The sequence below is a fragment of the Colletotrichum fructicola genome (genome assembly GCF_000319635.2).
Source record: "Colletotrichum fructicola Nara gc5 chromosome Unknown KSG_Nara_v1_contig03, whole genome shotgun sequence".
NCBI classification, from domain to species: Eukaryota; Fungi; Ascomycota; class Sordariomycetes; order Glomerellales; family Glomerellaceae; genus Colletotrichum; species Colletotrichum fructicola.
This window is the reverse complement of record NW_027094053.1, coordinates 3429952-3449007: the sequence shown is the minus strand read 5'-3', so window position 1 is coordinate 3449007 and position 19056 is coordinate 3429952. Positions and strand designations below refer to the sequence as shown.

At 56.2% G+C, this 19056-nt stretch overlaps 6 protein-coding genes across 6 annotated transcripts; 3 read left to right on the top strand and 3 right to left on the bottom strand.

Moving 5' to 3' along the window:
- Positions 1–1271: 1271 nt before the first annotated feature.
- Positions 1272–3214, top strand: betA-8 (Oxygen-dependent choline dehydrogenase; the record flags this gene model as incomplete). Its single annotated transcript, XM_032024311.1, has 4 exons — positions 1272–1320; positions 1377–2521; positions 2584–2920; positions 3006–3214. 4 exons carry the CDS (start codon positions 1272–1274, stop codon positions 3212–3214), a joined length of 1740 nt encoding a protein of 579 aa, XP_031879122.1.
- A 142-nt stretch (positions 3215–3356) lies between these two features.
- On the bottom strand, positions 3357–5131 carry CGGC5_v005756 (putative FAD-linked oxidoreductase; the record flags this gene model as incomplete). The annotated part of the gene is made up of 5 exons (XM_032024310.1): positions 3357–4265; positions 4320–4378; positions 4429–4564; positions 4636–4950; positions 5018–5131. 5 exons carry the CDS (start codon positions 5129–5131, stop codon positions 3357–3359), a joined length of 1533 nt encoding a protein of 510 aa, XP_031879121.1.
- Positions 5132–6631: 1500 nt separating this feature from the next.
- On the top strand, positions 6632–7863 carry CGGC5_v005755 (uncharacterized protein; the record flags this gene model as incomplete). The annotated part of the gene is made up of 4 exons (XM_032024309.1): positions 6632–7157; positions 7214–7331; positions 7399–7466; positions 7526–7863. 4 exons carry the CDS (start codon positions 6632–6634, stop codon positions 7861–7863), a joined length of 1050 nt encoding a protein of 349 aa, XP_031879134.1.
- A 566-nt stretch (positions 7864–8429) lies between these two features.
- On the top strand, positions 8430–10511 carry CGGC5_v005754 (Vegetative incompatibility protein HET-E-1; the record flags this gene model as incomplete). Its single annotated transcript, XM_032024308.1, has 1 exon — positions 8430–10511. One exon carries the CDS (start codon positions 8430–8432, stop codon positions 10509–10511), a length of 2082 nt encoding a protein of 693 aa, XP_031879133.1.
- A 1035-nt stretch (positions 10512–11546) lies between these two features.
- Positions 11547–13467, bottom strand: CGGC5_v005753 (putative MFS-type transporter; the record flags this gene model as incomplete). Its single annotated transcript, XM_032024307.2, has 3 exons — positions 11547–12698; positions 12749–13132; positions 13186–13467. 3 exons carry the CDS (start codon positions 13465–13467, stop codon positions 11547–11549), a joined length of 1818 nt encoding a protein of 605 aa, XP_031879020.2.
- A 2458-nt stretch (positions 13468–15925) lies between these two features.
- On the bottom strand, positions 15926–17388 carry CGGC5_v005752 (uncharacterized protein; the record flags this gene model as incomplete). Its single annotated transcript, XM_032024306.1, has 4 exons — positions 15926–16029; positions 16436–16507; positions 16571–17291; positions 17347–17388. 4 exons carry the CDS (start codon positions 17386–17388, stop codon positions 15926–15928), a joined length of 939 nt encoding a protein of 312 aa, XP_031879132.1.
- Positions 17389–19056: the final 1668 nt, after the last annotated feature.

Sequence of the window (19056 nt, the reverse complement as noted above, 5' to 3'; positions counted from 1 at the left end):
TATGAGAGAATAACCCTATACTAGAGGTACCTCATACTAGAGCCCAGTACTAAGGAGAAGATCACACCCCAATTCACGACAATTCAACGTCACCGCTTCAGTCTTCCGGAGCATCTCATCGGCCGTTCTTTACACAAAATGCCCTCTCACGAACCTAAACCAGAAAGGCATTTGGGCGGACTACAATTGTGTCAAACCGGTTTGATGACGGTTGCCGGTGCAATCCCACAACGGTTGACGCACATGTGAACCCGAAATTGACCTCGAGATACCGATGCGAAAACCACTCGAATGGGGACTGCGGAGTGCGCTGAACAGCTGCTTGAATTTCTCAATGCCGAAGTCAAGAAGAAGCCTCTCGATATGTCTCAATGGCTCAGCGCTCAGAAGTATGCGGTCGAGGCTCGGCAAGTTGGTAGTTGAAAAGTCAGCCAATAAGGGACCTGCAATACTAACAAAGTTGAATCCCGAGAATTCTCAGAGCTTAGGTAATTGTGCTTTCCGTCATGCTGATTGGCTTATGCAGCGAAAAAAACGCCGAAGAGCGAAGGTTTACCGAAACCGGGCCCGACCATGTCGGAGCCGAACGCCGTGATCCACCCAACCGGCCCGGCTCCTTACGTCTCTGTCAAGTTGTGCGGTGTTCACCGGAGACCACAATCTTGAGGCTTGAAAGTCGGTCAGCTGGTGCAAATTTCAGACGCAAACCTTACTCACTCCCGGCGGGCACCGGCAACCCTGCCTTGAGCCTGATGAGTGGCTTGCTGCGGAGTTCCACATGACCATGGTAATCAGCATCAACGAAAGACTTCCAGTGGTGATAGCTCACTTAGCGAGACAACAAGCTCTGTGCTACGCTTGAGAAATTCCCGCAGTTTGCTTTCGGCATCTCAAACTTGGAAACATCGACCAAATTGTCGGCAGGATATCTCAGTTAGTACCAAACCGCCGGCGAGACTTCCGTTTGAAGGGTGCAAGGGTGCAGATGCCCCGTGCAGTCTTAGACTTCGGCGTCACACGGAATGACGGCATTCGCACTCCATGTATGTGCAATTAACGTTGTAAATGTCTTCACTGATCCTCGGTTTTGCCGTCTCTTGAGATGTATAAGTATGGCCTCAACTTCCTGCATTTTGTCAACACCTACCTCATCACCACACAGCTTACACTCAACTTACACACACCTATTAACACATCTTTGAAACAACACAACTTACCATCTCTGAAATCACATCTTACACTTAATCTTTATTCACCAAATCTTATCTAACATGACTGCTATCAACAATGTCAAGGACTTCGACTTCATCGTCGTCGGTGGTACGTCTATGATCTACAGTTTCTCTAACAAACACAGTTATCTAACCCCTTATCAGGTGGCACTGCCGGTTGCGTCGTCGCCGGACGCCTAGCAGAGAACCCCAACGTCAACATCCTGGTCATCGAGGCCGGCGTCAGCAACCCCATCGACAACGAGGCCATCATGACCCCCGCCCGCGCCTTCGAGCTCCGCGGCAGCAAGTGGGACTGGGGCTACAAGACCGGCATGATCGACCGCCCCGACTACACCCGCATCGAGAAGCCCAACACTCGCGGCAAGGTTCTCGGCGGCAGCTCTTGCTTGAACTACTACACCTGGATCCGCGGCAGCGCAGCCACCTTTGACGACTGGGCCTCTTACGGCGGCGACGAGTGGAACTGGGAGGGTTGCAAGGAGTACTTCGACAAGCCTGCCACATTCCACGACGACCAGGGGTTGCTGCCCAAGTACCTCCAGCACATTGGTACCGACGGCCCCATCCATGTCTCGCCTGCTGAGCTGGTCGCCGAGGCCGCCCCTTTCCGTGACGCCTTGAAGAAGGCTTGGGTCAGCAAGGGGGAGAAGCTGAACGACGAGATCTACGACGGCGAGATGCGCGGCCTCACTACTGCGGTCAGCTCCATTTACAAGGGGAAGCGCTCTTCCAGCTGGCGCTACATCGAGGGCAAGAAGAACGTCACCGTCATCGGCCAGACTCACTCCAAGCGCCTCATCATTGAGAACGGCAAGGCCGTTGGCGTCGAAGTCCTCGGTCCCAATGGCGAGGACCTCACTTTCCGCGCCAAGTACGAAGTCATCGTCTCGTCCGGTGTCTACGAATCGCCCAAGCTCCTGATGCTTTCCGGAATTGGACCCAAGAAGGAGCTCGAGTCCTTCGGCATCAAGACCCTTGTCGACTCCCCTCACGTCGGCCAGAACCTTCTCGACCACCCCATCATGCCCCACGTCTTCAAGCTCAAGGACGGCTACGGCCTCGACCAGCACCTCCTCCGCGCTGGCCCCGAGCACGACGGCGCTGTCTCCGCCTACCACTGGAAGATCAAGGGTCCCCTGAGCAGCGGCCTGCTTGAGCTCGTTGGCCTCCCCCGTATCGACGAGCGCCTCAAGAACTGCGCAGAGTACAACGAGTACCTCGCGAAGAACGGCGGTGTCGACCCCTTCGGTCCTGGAGGACAGCCCCATTTCGAGATTGACTTTGTTGTAAGTATCTCCCGTAACCGGAAACGTCAGTATCAGCCGAAGCTAATGAGATGTGACGATAGCCCATGTTCTGTAACGCCTTCCAGTGGCACATTCCCACGCCTCCGAAGGGTGACTACTTCACCGTCATCGTCGATCTCCTCCGCCCCCTCTCCAAGAACGGCACCGTCACGCTCAACTCCGCGGACCCCCTCGAGCAGGCGAAGATCAACCTCAACTTCTTCTCCGACGACCTCGACCTCATCGCCATGCGCGAGGGCCTCCGCTTCGTGGACGACATTATCATGAATGGCGAGGGCATGAAGGACATCATCGAGGGCGACTACCCCTGGCCTATGCCTCGCTCTTCCGATGAGGCCATGATCAAGATGATCCTGGAGCGCTCTCAGACTGGCTTCCGTGAGTGGAATTCCTCATTTGTCACTCGTGACAAGTTTCCTGGACTGTATTGAGAATCGCGAGACTAACGGTGGACTTTGACTAGACCCCTGTGGAACCACTCGCATGTCTCCCAGCATTGACCAGGGTGTCGTCGACGGCAAGTTGCAAGTCTTTGGTGTCAAGGGTCTGCGTGTGATTGATGCCTCCGTCATCCCGGTCATCCCCGACTGCCGCATCCAGAATGCGGTCTACATGGTTGGTGAGAAGGGATCCGACATGATCAAGGCCGCCTATCCTGAGCTGTACCAGTGAGCGATGACTGGTATGGTTTCAAGCCCTGACAGTTTCAGCCACCAGTGCGATATCAGTGCGATTTAGTATTGATTATGAGTTCTTATTAATACATGAGTCTGATTATAGTTATCGATGGTTCGGCATATCGCCTTTATTGAGCCTAGTCAGATTGTGATATTTTGAACCCACCCGAAACCCGAGTTTGAAAGAAGCCAGTGGGATCATATGCCTGCGCTGTGCGATTTAGAAAGAACCTATCCTCTCCAATAGTCCACCACACATCTTGAAGGGGATTAGCGTAGTTGAGGTATTTCCACCTCGTACGCTGGTGCGTGGTAGCAGACCACAGGAATATGGTGTTTTCGACTGCTCGCTGAAGAGCTTCTGTCAAAAACTCCTTATGCTCCGGCGTGGTTAGTAGAGCTTCAGCCTGAAGCACCATACTCGGTTCGTAACCCGCATCGTTGATACCGAGAACATTCTCGCCGTGTCCGTAGTTCGTCGGCAGAGGTGTCAAAACGAAGATAATCCGGTCGTCGTTGCCGAGAGTGTTCTCGAACTCTGCAATGAGGCTGTCGAACACTTCAATTACCTTGCGGACCATGCTCATGGAGGAGTGAAATGAGAGGGTGAACCACACGTTGTAGAGCCCCAACCCTCCCTCGATCTGTTTCACGAGACTCGAGATTGGAGCATGAGAGCGCGCGTCAACGACGGGGTTCAACTCTTCGAGTCCCACAAATGATGTCGAGTTTTCTACACCATCCACGTTGGCGAGGACGAATGCCGCAGAGGGACCCGTGGCAGGGTTCCAAGACAAGGACACGAAGCCGTTCTCTGCTGGGTTCTCTGGGTTCCTTCGAATCATTGCATCGAGCTTCTCTAGCACGGCTTCAGCCTGGTCGTATGAAAACGCCGTGATACCACCGTAGGCGTCTTGGGAAGGGAACGTTCGCATGTCGAATCGCGTGACGAGACCCAGATTGTTCAAGCCACCCTTGAGAGACCGCCAGAGGTCATGGTGATTGGTAGAGGTCGCAGTTATCACCGTGCCATTGGCAAGAACGACCTGTAAACGTGTTATCAGGGTCATCTTCACAGCATTTATATCTTCAGAAGATACCTCATAGCTGACGACGTTGTCGCACGCCATCCCATGTTTACCAGACTGCCAAGCAAAGCCTTTCGAACGTGTCAGCCGGTGTACCCAATCTTCCAACCAGTTAACTAACCGCCGCCGAGAAGAAATCCCCCGACACCGACATGACCTTCCCGTCCCCCGGTGACCATGACGCCCTCTTTCTCAAGCTCGGTGTAGACATCGCCCCATCTGGCACCAGAGCCGATAGAGGCGACTCCGTGTCCCTTCTATGGTACTTGTCAGCCTCCGGCAACTGAAACAAATAACCAAAACCAATTTTCTTCTTCAAAAGCCCTACCTCGGCATGTTCATCCTCCCTGTACGTGACCGAATCAAGCCGGCCAAGATCAATCGTCACACCATTCTGGGCATTATTATTCGGGACAGGCGAGTGCCCTCCACTACGAATCGCCACCGTCCAACAGCCGCCATCCTCAGCGCTGAAGGCTCTCAGAGCGGTCGCGACCTGCGCCGTGTTCTCCGGCTTGAACACGCACCGCGGGGTCACCTCCTGGACGGCTCCGTCGTAGTACGACTCAAGCGTCTCGACGTACTCGCTATCGGCCGAGAAATACAGTTGCGGTGAGAGGCCGGCGTGGACGAGAGCAGCGCACTGCAGAAAGAAGAGGGTTAAAGCGTTTCTTTTGTCAAAAGCAATGACAGTGGTGGGGATTTCTTACACCTCTGCCCAGGGTCTCATTGGCTTGCCGAGCGACCAGCCGAGGGGTTGCAGATGCAAGACTGGCGAGGACGACTGTCGCCAGAGCGGATAGGCGAGGAAGTCGGGGAGACATGTTTGCCGTGTGTGTTCACTTTGAAACTAATCACACACTCAGTCACGGAGATTTCTGAGATGAAAAGAGGCAACTAGCCTTTTATGACCGTTATTGGGGGCGCCAACCGTTCTTGTTGTTCGGGCTCGGGATCCATGCAGCCATGCAGTCAGACGGAATCGAACTCCACAGGCCCTCGCTAAGAAGAGTTGGGAAACTTCGCGTGGCTTACAATCCCACTCTCGCGTGGTGCAAATGTTCATTGGCAAAAGCCCGTCGACGTTTCGTCGCATTCGCATGCGAACAACCCCCGCTCCATTGCCCGGGAAAAAATCACCTCAACGGCAAGATGCGATAGGTGGGGTTTCATTGAGCAAGCCGGCTCCCGGAAGACTCTTCCGCCAATATTTAAATTGCTGCATATGCGGCCCTCTTCAACGGCCTAGTGATGTCTTGCCTTCGAGCGCCTGTCCCTCCCGTCGCCTTACAAGGTCAAAAGGTCCTCGGCACCCCTGGGTCTGGGCAACCAAGATCGAACGATGTTCATGAATCGTTTTTTGGTAGGGGAATGGGTTCAGTCGGACTCTGTTGGTTCTGCCCATGTGTGCTATTGGCTGCTGGTCGTGCCCGGCTCCTCCGAGCCCGGAGATGGTGCTGCTCTGGTAGGGTGACGCCGGGGTCGGACCGGGGTCGGGACCCACCCGGAGCGGCGAGGAGGGCTGGGAAGGGGTCAGCAGTCTTGATCATTCATTCCTTTGCGCAGGCGATTGTATCTGAATTTGATGGGATGGCGCGATGAAATTGGTTCGTTATGTTGGCTGCTTGAGACCCACGATATCGGGCGTCGTGAAACCATGTTTATGGCCGCGTGGATTCCGTGGAGTCCACAATACTCAATCTCAGATTCAATATCATAAACTTTCCAGCCCATGTCCTGCTGTTTCTTAACTTGCACACAACCGAGGTTGCTGAATCTCGGGGTATCACAAAACATCATGGCCGATAAACCTTCTTTTGATGAAAGGGTCGGCGGTCAACATTCCGAAAAACAACACACACGCAGCATCCTCTCTATTTCCCGCAGATTGTGCCGCTCCTGCAGCAACCGTCGTGGGTCTTCTCGCATCAAAGCCCCCACGAGAATCCTCGTCGCGATACTGCAGCCTGCTAGACAACCCTTTCGCCTGTAAAACACATGTGGAGCTCCAAGCCCGTATCAATAATCATCCAGTCCAACCGGATTGAATATCGTGCCGCCGCGCAACCTCACACATTGTGCCGACAGCGTGCATGGGATTATTTCTGGGTCCAAAACCCGAGAATAAAGAAAAAGAAAGTTGAGACTCCATCCACATCACGCCTGACAAGTCATGACAGGCCTTACGTAAGGTGTCAAACCTGTCAAAGATGGAGTCTTGCTGCATAAGCCGTATCCCGTACAAATATGGCGTGTCGTCTCTCTGAGGAGCCCGGAGTGGCTCAAATGTGCCTCGCAAGTTCCTGCTCAACGACGCCGCCACAATGTCGGAAGGTGCAATCATGTACCCGATGCCCTCCGGGGACCCCTCCGTAGCCACGATGGTCCTCTCATCAGCGTGGACCATGGCTTCGGTGTCGACCATCTTCCTGGGTCTCCGCCTCTACTGCCGGGCCGCGCGGACGCGGAAGATGTGGTGGGACGACTACCTACTTTTGATCGGCTGGATGTTCCTGATCCTGGCGGACATACTGCAGACGGTCATCTACCGGAGGGGGTACCTGGTCACGACGCTGACGGGGCCGGTGATCATGCCGGCGAACCTGGCTTCTGACACGGCGATGAAGCTCTCACTGGCTTTCAGCAAGACCTCGTTCGCGCTCACGCTGTGCAGGTTTACGAGCGGGTGGGCGAGGTGGCTGGTCATCGTGGTTGCGTTCGTGATGGACGCGATGTGTGTTGCGCACTCGGTGCTGGTGTGGAGAGCGAACTGCGGCGCGCCGGATCCGCATACGTTTCAACCGTGTTGGTCTGCTGATAGCGGGCTTTGGATGAATATGGTTGGGTCGAGTAAGGAAACATGTTCGGTGGAGGGATTGGGAAATTGGAAGCTGACGCTACTACAGTTATATCAGCACTTACCGACTTCATCTTGGCCATGATCCCGATCAAGGTTGTCTGGGGTTTGCAAATGATCAAGCGTGAAAAGGCTGGTGTGGCAATTGCCATGGGCATTGGTTGCTTGTAAGTCAAAATACGGAGAGATTGTATGCGATGCACAACACGTGCTAATACGTCGACCGACATGTAGAGCTGGAAGCGTGGCAATTGTAAAGGCAGTCGAGTCCTACTGGGCCGCAAGAGCCGTTGGGCCTGAATGTGAGTTTCTCAAGTACGTCTTTCTCCCAGGCAGTTCAAGGCTGATATCGACTGCGTAGTCTCCCGTCGACTCGCGGTTCTAAGCATCTGGATCCACGCCGAGCCCAACGCCACCATCATAGCCGCGTCCATCCCAGTGCTGCGTGTTCTCCTCCGGGACGCCAGGGCTTACTACGCGCGAAAGTACCGCTCGGGCAGCAAGTATCTCAAATCCGAGGGCGAGTTCCAGAGCGGAACTACTTCGCGTGCTGCGGCCAGAGCATCGGGCCTCATCAGCGACGACGGGAGTGGGGCGATTATACTGCAAGGGGGCAAGGTGCGGAATACGGTTGAGATCACGTCAGGAGGGGTAGAAACTGTGTTTGAAATGAACGATCGTTGGGATCGCCGTGATTAGGTAGACTCATAATCATCAATATGTTCTTCAACTTGACAGAGTGCATGGTAACCTCCCATGGATCTTTATCCAATGTGCCTAGGCATAACTGCACCAAACCGGAATGCCCAAAGTGTGCCTCGGCTAGAGGACGAAATGAACTATCATGAACTTTTTCAACATGTTTAGGGCTGACAGTTCATTACTCAGGGTCCAAACGTTCAATAACATGATTGGACGTATTGCTTAAGAAATGGGAGTGAAAGGATTTCTGTAAGAACCCCAGAACATTCACCGAAGCCGCACCATGGTGCTATCCAAAGTCGAAAATCATCCTGTCCAATCAAACAGAATTCTCCGATGCAGCGATGCCCAACACCGGTTCGTCAACTTCACTGGGGCACACGACCCTGAAGAGCAAGGATTACCTGCATCCATCCCGCGCGATCCCACCCCGCGCTGACAAGCCTCAACATCAGCAGCACAGCCTCATCTTCAGCAAGACTTCAACATAAAACTATCTTCCACATCACACCCCAAAACCCACTTATTGCCATGCGGCATCTCATGATACCAAATCACCCATAATGTGGCTAATCAACACAACAACGCTCAAACTCGCAGAGTTCCAAGGCGGGCCCCCCTCGCTGCCGTACGCCATCCTCTCGCACACCTGGTCCGACGGCGAGGTCTCCTTCCACGACATGGCCGACTTCGTCCACGCCTCCAAGAAGCCCGGCTTCACCAAGATCTGGAAGACCTGCGAGATCGCCCGCGCCGCCGGCATCGAGTGGGCGTGGGTCGACACCTGCTGCATCGACAAGAGCAGCAGCGCAGAACTGACCGAGAGCATCAACTCCATGTTCCGCTGGTACAACGACGCGCACATCTGCTACGCCTACCTCTCCGACTACCCCCCATCAACGTCGCAACCTCGCAGCAGCTTCTTCCGGTCCGCGGAGCAGCTGTCTGCTGCGGAGCTCGGGCAATGCCGCTGGTTCTCCCGCGGCTGGACGCTCCAGGAACTCGTCGCGTCCCGGGACATCACCTTCTTTGACAAGAACTGGAACGACATCGGCTCCAAGGCGCACCTCCAAGCCCTCCTCGCGAGCATCACAGGCATCGACCAGGAGGTCCTCGAGGACCCAGCCGCGGTGTACGAAGTCCCCGTTGCGCGGCGCATGTCCTGGGCCGCGCGCCGCCGGACGAAGCGCGAGGAAGACCGGGCCTACAGCTTGTTCGGCATCTTCGACGTCAACTTACCCCTGATCTACGGCGAGGGCCGCAAAGCGTTTCTGCGCCTGCAAGAAGCCATACTCCAGAACAGCACCGACCTCTCCCTCTTCGCGTGGGACTCGTCCGAGGACGACACCCAGGCCTTCCGCGGTCTCCTCGCGCAGTCCCCTGATGAATTCGCAGACGGCTCGTGTCTCGTCCCGATCCAGGACGCAGCCATCCAGCAAACAGAGATCCGCATCACCAACAAGGGCATCCACTTCAAACCAGACGTGATGCTCATCTCCCGGCAACACCTCGAGCGCCTCGCCCCCGACGACAACACCCCCTCCGAATCAGGCGACTCGGACGCAACAATGGGCCGCAGCACATCCAGCCTCCCCTCCTCCCTCATTCCGGAGGCCCTCCTCCCCCAAGACCGCCGCGCCTTCGTCATGAAGCTCAACCACTACTACCTCGCCCCCTCCCGCCCGCCGCCCGACATCAACCACCACCTCTACGTCTGCATCGAGCTCTTCCGCACCCCCGACGCCTTCGTCCGCCGCCGCCGCTGGGTCCTCGAGTGGTCGCGCGGCACAAACCCCAAGATCGCAGACAAGCGCGAGGTCCACATCCCACGACACCTCTCCCCGCCGCAGTCGCGGTCCGTCATCCGCGAGGCCGACCACACCTTTTCCATCTCATGTAAATCACCCACGGGCTACCGCGTGAGCGTGACCACGGGATTCCCCGCGCACCTCTGGTTCGCCGAGACGTCCACCTTCTGCACAAAAGCCCAGCCGGGCTTCGTGGGCATGGTCAGCATTAAACAAAAAGCAGACGGCGACTGGGTCACCTTCACCCGCAAGAACGGCGGCGAGATCCACTCCCGGAAATGGCACTACCCCGACTTCCGCGTCTTCTTCGGCCTCGGCCGCCCCGGCTCCACCCCGGAAACATCCTTCTCCTCCTCATCAACACTCTCGCTGCCTCCCCAGCCAGAAGCCTGGGTCTACGTCCCCACGCGCGCCGACCTCCTCCTCGGCCGGTCGACCCTCTGGGGCGGTTACAGCCAGAGCGAGCTCGACAACCCCGAGGGCCTGCGGCACCTGATCCGCCGCTCCTGGGACCCGAGCAGCTACGCGTACCCGCCGTACACGCTCGGCGGGACGCGGCAGGCGCCCGTGATCTCGGACTGCAAGGATGCGTCGGGCTGGTTCGTGCTGCGCGCGGAGTACGAGGAGGCGACGGGGATCGTGACGCGGGAGGACGCGGAGGTGCTGGCGGCCAAGTCGTTAGAGGTGCAGGCTGCGGTGACGTCGCATAGGTTTCCCAGCGGGATGACGGAGCATAGGCTGGAGATACAGGCGCGGCCGGTGAGGGATCGGTTTGATGAGGTGTCGATGTTTTCGGGGCCGCAGGATATGTGTGCGGAGTATCTCTGTTTGATATAGAAAGATCACCATGAACCGGCTTCGATGACCACATGTTGTGAACCAACTTCATCATAGATAGCTTTCGATAATGTTAATCTTGCCTTCGAACCCATCACCAAAATCCTCAAAATCATCCTCACAAATCTCACGCATAAACCCGCAGCCCCCAACTCATCCCATCCTCCTCCCAAAACATCAGACGACGCAACCTCCTCCAACTCCGGACGATCAAACCCAAGCCAACTACCCAATCGCATCCCTCCGTCACCACCGACTCGACATCAGACGACTTGAGTCAGATGAACATCAGACGAAGATCACGGTGACAACTTTAAGCAACGCCAACCAGCCATCTCCAATGCCAATGCCAATCTCATTCGTCAGCTATCCTTCTAGATACGTGGTCGCATTCTCAAACAAACCCGCAAGAGACACCAGCCACCCAGCACGACTCATACCCGCCCTTCACCAAACTTGTAAGTGTCTTCGCGAGTGCCTCAACTCTCGGATTCGTGGCAGCGTTGTCCTGGTCGGATCGGAGGTGAGGTGGTGATGCCGGCTTGGAGGGTGCTTCTTGGGCTGGTTTCATCCGCGGACGAAGCCTTTTCCCCGGCGGAAGGGAGCACATAAACACCCCTATCAGGAAATCCCTTCATCTCCGAAAAAACAACGTTCCAAGACACACAGAACCACAATGACAAAAAATGAGCGTGGTGTTGGCATTCATTACTCGCGCGTCCAAGTACGACATGAACACACAAAGACTATTTAGATGTTTACTTTTTGCCCTCACAATCATTCTCTCCCTCACCATCTCCCACTCATCACTTCCAATCTCAAATATCCCCACAATTTGTCCTTTTCTCATCCATCCCCTGGTATCTCAAAAACAAAAGAAAGTAACGGACAGAACCATTTCATATACCGCGTCCTGTCCTCTCATCCTCGCCTCCCAATCTTACACACTACCCCTCGAATTCGGCCGTGGTCATTACACCATCATCATCCTGCCCAAAAACACAAAAGAAATCCAAAAAAAGTCATGACCAATACTCAGTCCGTATCAAAAAAGCTCCCCGTCCTCTTCAACATACTCAAATCAACCAACCCCATCACAATCCCATCCAACCGCCTCACCCTCTCATCATAAATCCACCACAGCGCGCACCCCGCCACGCCCACCAGCACCTGCGTGACTCCCAGCCCGACCACCGTCGCCTTCAGCCCGGCCCACATCACAATCGCCCCGGGCACCGTCATCACAAACACACCGCTCAACAAGTTCCGCCAGCACACCACGCCAGCATCCATGTCCGCCACATTCCGCAGGCACACGTTCATGTTGCTCGACGTGAACTGCGTCGAGCGCCAGATCACGGGCCGGATCGCCGTGTCGAGCGTCCCCACGCCCGCGGCCAGCAGGCCCAGCAGCAGCGAGACGAGCGGGAAGGAGAGGTGCGTGCCGACGCCGTCTGTCGCGAACACGTTCGAAGGCGCAGCGGCGCTGGCGGAGACCTCGGACATGACGTCGTGCGTCTTGAGGCCGAAAGCGAGGATGCCGGACGAGGCGAGGACTGTGCCGGCTGCGAGGGTGCATGCGATGCAGTACGGCGTGTAGTCCGACGCGCGTCGGCGCCAGAAGGCTGTCGCGACGACGGCGACGATGGCCAGGAGGAACGGCGCAGTCATGAGCGCGCCAATGTTTGACTCGGAGAGCATCCACGGCATGGGGAAGAACAAAAGAGACAGGGACTCGGAGAGACCCCAGAGAGTGCAGTACGGTAGGAAGGTAACCACCACGAGCAGCCCTGTCGTCGGCGCAACAAAGGCTCTCGGCGCCTGCAAGATCGTCCGCAAGTCCATCGTTCCCGAGAACGACACGGGCTTCATCGTGCGCAGATAGGCCTTGGCGTCCTCAACGCTGGGTCTTCCGAGAGGCTTCGGGGGTTGCGACGCCCACGGCGAGGAGGTAACGGATCCGGGAGTCGGGGCGGGGCTGCTGCTGAACCACCGCTCGAACGCGGTCTCGGGTGCGCCGAAGAGAAGAAGCGGAATCGCGATAAACTGGAAGGCGTTGATGATTTCGAATTGCACGGTGAAGCGGCCTGCGTTTGCGGAGGCGAGACCGCCAAAGAGGGGTGCGCCCCAGGTCGTCGCGACGGTGAGGATGTTGTATATCGTGATGCGAACGTTGCGTTGATGTTCCTATCCATGGTCAGCTTTCATAACTAAGACGAGCCAGCAGCAGTTCATACAAAGTAAGTATCCTGGATGGAACCGAGGATGAGCGTGTCAAAGGCTCCCCAGCCGAACCCCTGGAAGACGCGACCGGCCATGCACCCGCCAAAGTTGTTCCCCGCTGCCATGTTCGCTATCGCGCCGATGAAGATGAGGACCATCGAGATGAGGTACACCGGTCTCTTGCCCCAGATCTTGGACGCCACGACGCTAAAGAGGCCTGTGAATGCTGAGATGACGAGCGGCACGGCGGTGAGTGACGCGACGGCCGTGTATGAGACGTTAAAACGGACGGCGACCACGCTGTTGACGCTGATGTACGCCGTCTTCATCCCTCCCACTAGTCCAGCCGTCATCAAAAGCGCGACAAAGTTGAGTTCCTTCTTCCACTGGGGCCAGTTCTGCGCAAAATTGTCAACGCTATTCATCGAACGTGAAAGGTTGGAAACCCTACCAGGGGATCGTCCGGGTCATCGGTCGGCTGAGGACTCAGCTCTGTCTGTGAATGCCGCCCCGTGCCGTACTTGATCTTGCGCTCGCTGTACGTCGTCGAGAACGATAACCTCCTCGTCGAGCTCGTCATCGGCCGGGGTACGTCCTCCTTCGGCGGCGGCGGCGGTGGCGGTCCTCCGATCGATACCCTCGCCAACGACACTCTGTTGCCCGGGTGTACGGCAAGATGGCTCTCCCTCGGCCTCGCAACCTCGCCGTCCCCCTTCTCCACGTCCTTCTCCATCTCGTTGACTGTGTATTACCCAAGTTTACCCTCCCTAAAGTCGTCAAAAAAAGGTCGTATTCGTAAAAAGGTTTCGAGTCCAGCTCACGGTAAAGACTGAACCAGCAGTGATACACCAAGCAAACGTCGAAGAGAAGAGAAGAATAAGAAACAAGAAAAAAAAGAAACAAGCCCAACCGGTGGAGTATGATTGAAAAAAAGAACGAGCCAAGCGAAGGGCAAAGAAGGGAATATGGTTGTTGAATTAGCTATCGGACGAGATCGGGGGCCGACATGCTCCAAGCCCTTGTTTGCCGTCCTGCAGCTATTGGGGCGCAAATATTGCAAATTATTGCATGATGAAGAAAGAACGGGAAGATTCACGTTTGAACGTCTCGGCCGGCACTGAAGAAAGAACATGTCAACCCAGGCAGGTCTCGGGCGGGTCACTCATGATTCCTCTCTCAACGGCTCCAAGCGACCCCGATGCAACCTCACGGACCTGACCTGGGCCATGAGTTGTGGTCGACAGGCGGCCTACGAGAATACCCCTGGCGGCCCAGGCATGATTGCTGCACGCGGCGAGGTGGGCAGAAGAGTTCGGCCCCTGTCACCGAGGGCATCATTGGACGAGACATGGCCTTTTGCAGGGATGTTGAGCCCTGTCAAACGGTCCCCCCATCCGATGCGTGCTTGGACCATGGCCGGCCTGGGCGGACTAGAGGCTGAAACCTTCCTGATGCTGGGACTGTCTCTTGGGTATATCATAGGAGTTGGCGATTATTGTATTTTCCTGATGGGCCAGTATTATGTGCAAGGACTGGCCACACGAGGCCGGCTCTCGAAGAAAGAGACTGAAGAGGCTCAATGCTAGCGCGGGAAACGGGCGAACCCTGGGCACTTTCTGCGCCCGAACGTGCTTTGTGCATAATGTGGCCGATGTCGAAGAAAAGGTTATTTCAGCCAGCCGATCGTGGGCTTGCCGTGTCCAAGACAGCCGCGCAGCCACATGGTGCACGATCAACAGTGATGAGAGTGTGATGCTTTCCCTGATCTTCGCACTGGCAATTCGGCGGGAAAAAGGCCGCTGATTGACGCGCGTCCCAGCCAGATCGCGGCTCTCTCTGCACGCTCGGATATGTGCACTACTGCAGGAGTCGTCTTGATCATGATGGAGTTCGTGTCGTCGCCATCTGTTGCCGTTGCATTTGGCGCTTGTCATCCGTCATGATGAGAGCTGTCAACGCGGCCCCCTCCCCTGGGCTCCCAACACGTCTGATTTTGCCACGGCGACAACGTCTCGCTCCGCCCACGAAGCGAAATATCCGGACCGCTTTGTTTCTTCTGGTTCCGTGGTTCGTCGAGAGATTGGCCAAGTTCTTCGTTGGTCCTCGGTTGGCTGGCCCGCTGTGGGTTGGGGGAAGAACCATCCGTTGCAGGCCGTTTCGAAAACCCCCCGAGGAACAAGGACCCCTGTCGGTTCGTGGGAACCTTCAGCCAAAGTCCCTGTCAACCTTGACGGCTTTGAATGCGATAACCTCGGGTACAGCGCATAATGTCGATATTTTGAGTTAAGTGCCCTCTCGCCCGAGGAACTTGACTCAACTGAAAATGGCTTTCAAATATCTTGAAATGGGGGAACTCATCGACGCCGAATGATGCATGCGCTGCTGAGACTCAACCGTGACCAATTAGCTTTGGCTCACTCGCCAGGTTACAGCCATCGATCCTGCAGCCAACGACCGCAAAGCCATGACGGCGATCTCGACATCACGTCAGTAACGTCCGACGGGATGCGACGGACAGACGAGTGAAGAAACGTGATGACCATGATTCCCTTGCAGCTCGCCGCCCTACGGCGTCGCGGCCGGCGTCTTCGGCAATGTAGGAGCGGCCCCTGCAGCGGCGATCATACAATGGAGCAGTCGGATGTGTATGGGGCAAGCCAGTGGAAGCAGTGACCGAGAGTTCATGGCATATGCTTGCTTGATTCGGCTCTCTCAGCAGCCATGGCGATCCCGCGTCGTCAAAGGCCGCCGTGGGAGGGGGTCTATAATGTCCTGTATATCCTGTTGACCATCGCTCAAATAATTCCCGTCCGCGAAGGTCTCGAAGGGCCTTCTCCGCGGCGCATCCGTCCCGATCTAGATTTTCCTCCCTAAGCCAATCTTTCAAATTCCCATTAGGTGTGCCCAGGGCATTTCCAGCCCAATCGTGGACTTTTGCCATCCTCCATTACTGCGAGCGCAAGATGATAATGCCAAGTCGCTGAAACGGTGACCTGCCGTTGTAATGCGTTGCATGGCTGGCCTGGCGGCCTCGACACGAACGACAAGTGAGACGTCTCGTTCGCCGGCGGCCCCGTCCGTCGAGTTCGTCTTCCGTCGGCGACCCCATTCCAGGCCTCTAGGTCGGCCTCCGATCTAGTTCGTCTACTTTGTATAAAGTTTGCTCAAATCCCCCGAGAAGTGACATGTCATCACATGACAGCGACGGCCTGGGGGAAGAATGGGCGCATGGCAGGCGCCATCAGAACGGTCTCGATTGCGTGGGCGCTCTTTGCGTCGAGCTGCATGACGAAACCTACAAATTGGGGATAATGGTGAGCATAATGATCAAGAATATGTCCAAGATGTGTTTTGCGTATATTGCTGAGGCTGAATCGGTTCTTTGTCACATGGGTGGCCGCCACTAAGTGGTCAGACTGTGGGAATCGGTCCAGCCCAGCGGAGGGGCTGATCGGCCGCAGGTCAGGGCTGGGCCGGTGAAGGCCGCCCTGCCCTTGCTCCAGGGACCTTTCACCGGTAGCTCGGAAACTTTTCTTTGGCTAGTTCCGACGGTGAAGGTTGTTGGTAGCATTGGTCGGTGGTGAGTACTAAGGTGTTGTGTGTGTGTGTGTGTGTGTGTGTGTGTGAATAGTCGGTCCGGCCCGGTATCGGCCGGACGGAGGGAAAGATCCCTCAATAAGAAGCTATGACGATTGCTTTACCTGAGTCGACAATCTCCTGCACTGCTGACTTCTCCATGGCCAGCAACACTTGGCTTGTGCGAACCAGCAACTCTGATGTCATTGTCAGCTGCTTTGCTTCTCTCACATGTGACGGACTGAATCGTTGGAGCTCACCTTCGTAGCGAAGAGAGTAGGTCACAGGCGGATCCTCGTCTCTCGAGTGGAGGATAGGCGCCTGCTCCTGTGCGACCTGTGTTACGTGGAAGCGTAGTCCTACGTTCTTGGTGGCATCGGCCCACAAGATCGTGCTCTGGTCCCGTTGTTCCGGTGCGATGGCGCACTTGGCCGCCATGCGCTCGAGCCAATGCCTCCAGACACGCACCACGCCGTCTTCGATGTTGCTGTGGCTCGCGAAAACGCCGGGTCTCGGGCCAGTCTTGACCAAGCTGGTTGTTGTGCAGAGCTGGGTGAAGGGCTCGCCCTCGTCCAGACAGAGCTCTTGGGTGACTGGCTCGTCGCCGGCGTCTTCCTGCAGGGCCTCGGCGCCGGGCACGCGGCGGGTGTAGATCCTCCGCATGCGCCGGGTTTCCTCCGAGACCACCGGGCGGAAGTGCGAGTAGAGCTGCGAGAGATCACCCAGGTCCAAGTCGTCGTCGCCGGACCATGTGCGGCTATCAAGGAAGTCGACTTCCAGGAAGCGACACGACATGGAGGGGGTGGTCAGCTTGGCGCTTGGGTGGTAGCTCTCGAGCATCATCTCGTGGCCTTCCATCTCGGCGGTGTGGAGCAGACGGTGCTGTAGGATGGTGGTGGCTGTGGCATTGAAGCGGCGGTCGACGAGGGTCATGGGGAGCAGTGCGCGAGACTCGAATGAGGATAGGATCGCGATCAGGATCTATGGATCAGTTAGCAAGGCAGTCACACGGTGTTAGATAGTAACCAAGGCTGACCTCGTTGGGTAACGAGTCTATCGGGGTAGTGAGCCCAGACATGATGATTGTTTGCAAAGATGTGATAATGGTAAAGATGTGGTGTAGAACAGTGGCTCTTGCCGTTCAGCAAGGTCCGGAATCAGACCCGTTGGCCATGTCGAGGGCGGTCATATTTAAATGAATCGAATCATCCGCTGAAGCACACCGAGCAGCGTTCGACGGGAGATGGTGTGCAGGGATACGAGGCAGGCAAGGTCAGGAACGAGAGACTTCAGTAGGTTGGCGAGGTACTTGGGATGGAGATTGATGGAGATGCAGATGCCGAATGCCAGATGGCCAATGGACGGGCAGCAAGGGGCCGACGAAGATCCTGCTCGTGGATATGCGATGATGTGTGATGTGTCTGCTGGTTCGGGTTCTCTGGTGGCGCGACTGGGCTGATGCTGATGCGAATTTGCTCGTGCTCGCGGACGGAGCGACGTGTGGATGGGCAGCGGGAGGGATGTGAAGCAAGGTTGATGGACGCGGGAAGAAATGGGAAATGGGTGGGGGGCACTTTGAGGTGCGGCGTGCTCGGTGGGCCGCGGTGACATGTCGGGCACACGTTGGATCATGCTTCAGGGACCTCCCCTTCCTGCAGCCGCTGCAGGGCTATTTCCAGCGCAATACCCGGCCACCTCAGTGGAAGATACCGCCAACCTGGTGTCGGTGCGCCACTCGGGTTACCTGACTGGGCAGATTTCAACGGTTTAGCAGCCACTCACCATGAGGTACTCCGTAGGTTCAGTGAGCTGACGACAGTGTGGCGCCCAGGAAACGCTGGAAGCATTCCGGACGGGACAAGCTTTCCAGCGGGTGTGGCTGTTTGAGGTGAGGTACGAATACCTAAGGTAAGGCAAGGCGGACGTCGGCACCCCCCCAGGGGACTAGCGCCTCGCTTAGGTGGCTGCCGAAGCGAAACCCGTGATGGCCGCCGCCCTGCACCTCTTGTTTTTCGCTTCTGCGAGTTCAGCCCAGATTGACGCTACCTTACCAACACAACACACCCTTTCATGATTCTTTTCCCAGACCAAAAGATCCAAAACACATCTCCCAAATACTCTGCTATCTTTCGTTTCGAAAACCAAAGGCAAACTGCATCAAAAACTAATCGGAAAATACAAGCGTCCCCCCAGCAGTGCAACCCGGCATTGACCGCCGTCTGCCGGTTTCGTCCGACCGGCCAGCGCCAGCGTCGACAATCAACGAGATAACATCATCATCACCCCATCGCAATCATCTTACGAGACCTGAGCCTCCCGAGTCAGAATCCACTTTTCTTCGATAAAGAAACAGGCGGTGGGCAGAGTCTAGCGTCAGGACAGAGAGCCTCATTGCCTCATTGCCTCATTGTCCTCTCAATCTCGGTATTCGTCCAAGCTTCGCCATGTTGTCTGGACCACCCTTCCCAGCCCAAAAGTTACTGATCCCCCCTCCCCCCCCCCCCCCCCCCCCCCCCCTGCTTGTACATAAGATATCCGTAGGCCGTGATGTTTGTTTTCTCTCCGAGTTTGGAGCGAAACCCTTTCCACACATCACCGAACTACTGGCGCATCCCTGTCGTCATTCCGCCTAGTTCCTGACCTCGCTCTCGCCCCCTTGTCGGGCCCGCCAAAGATAACAAACGCTTCGTCTTCGTGGCGTGACTTCCCGCCTACCCGCACCATCGCGACATTCGACGACGTCTTC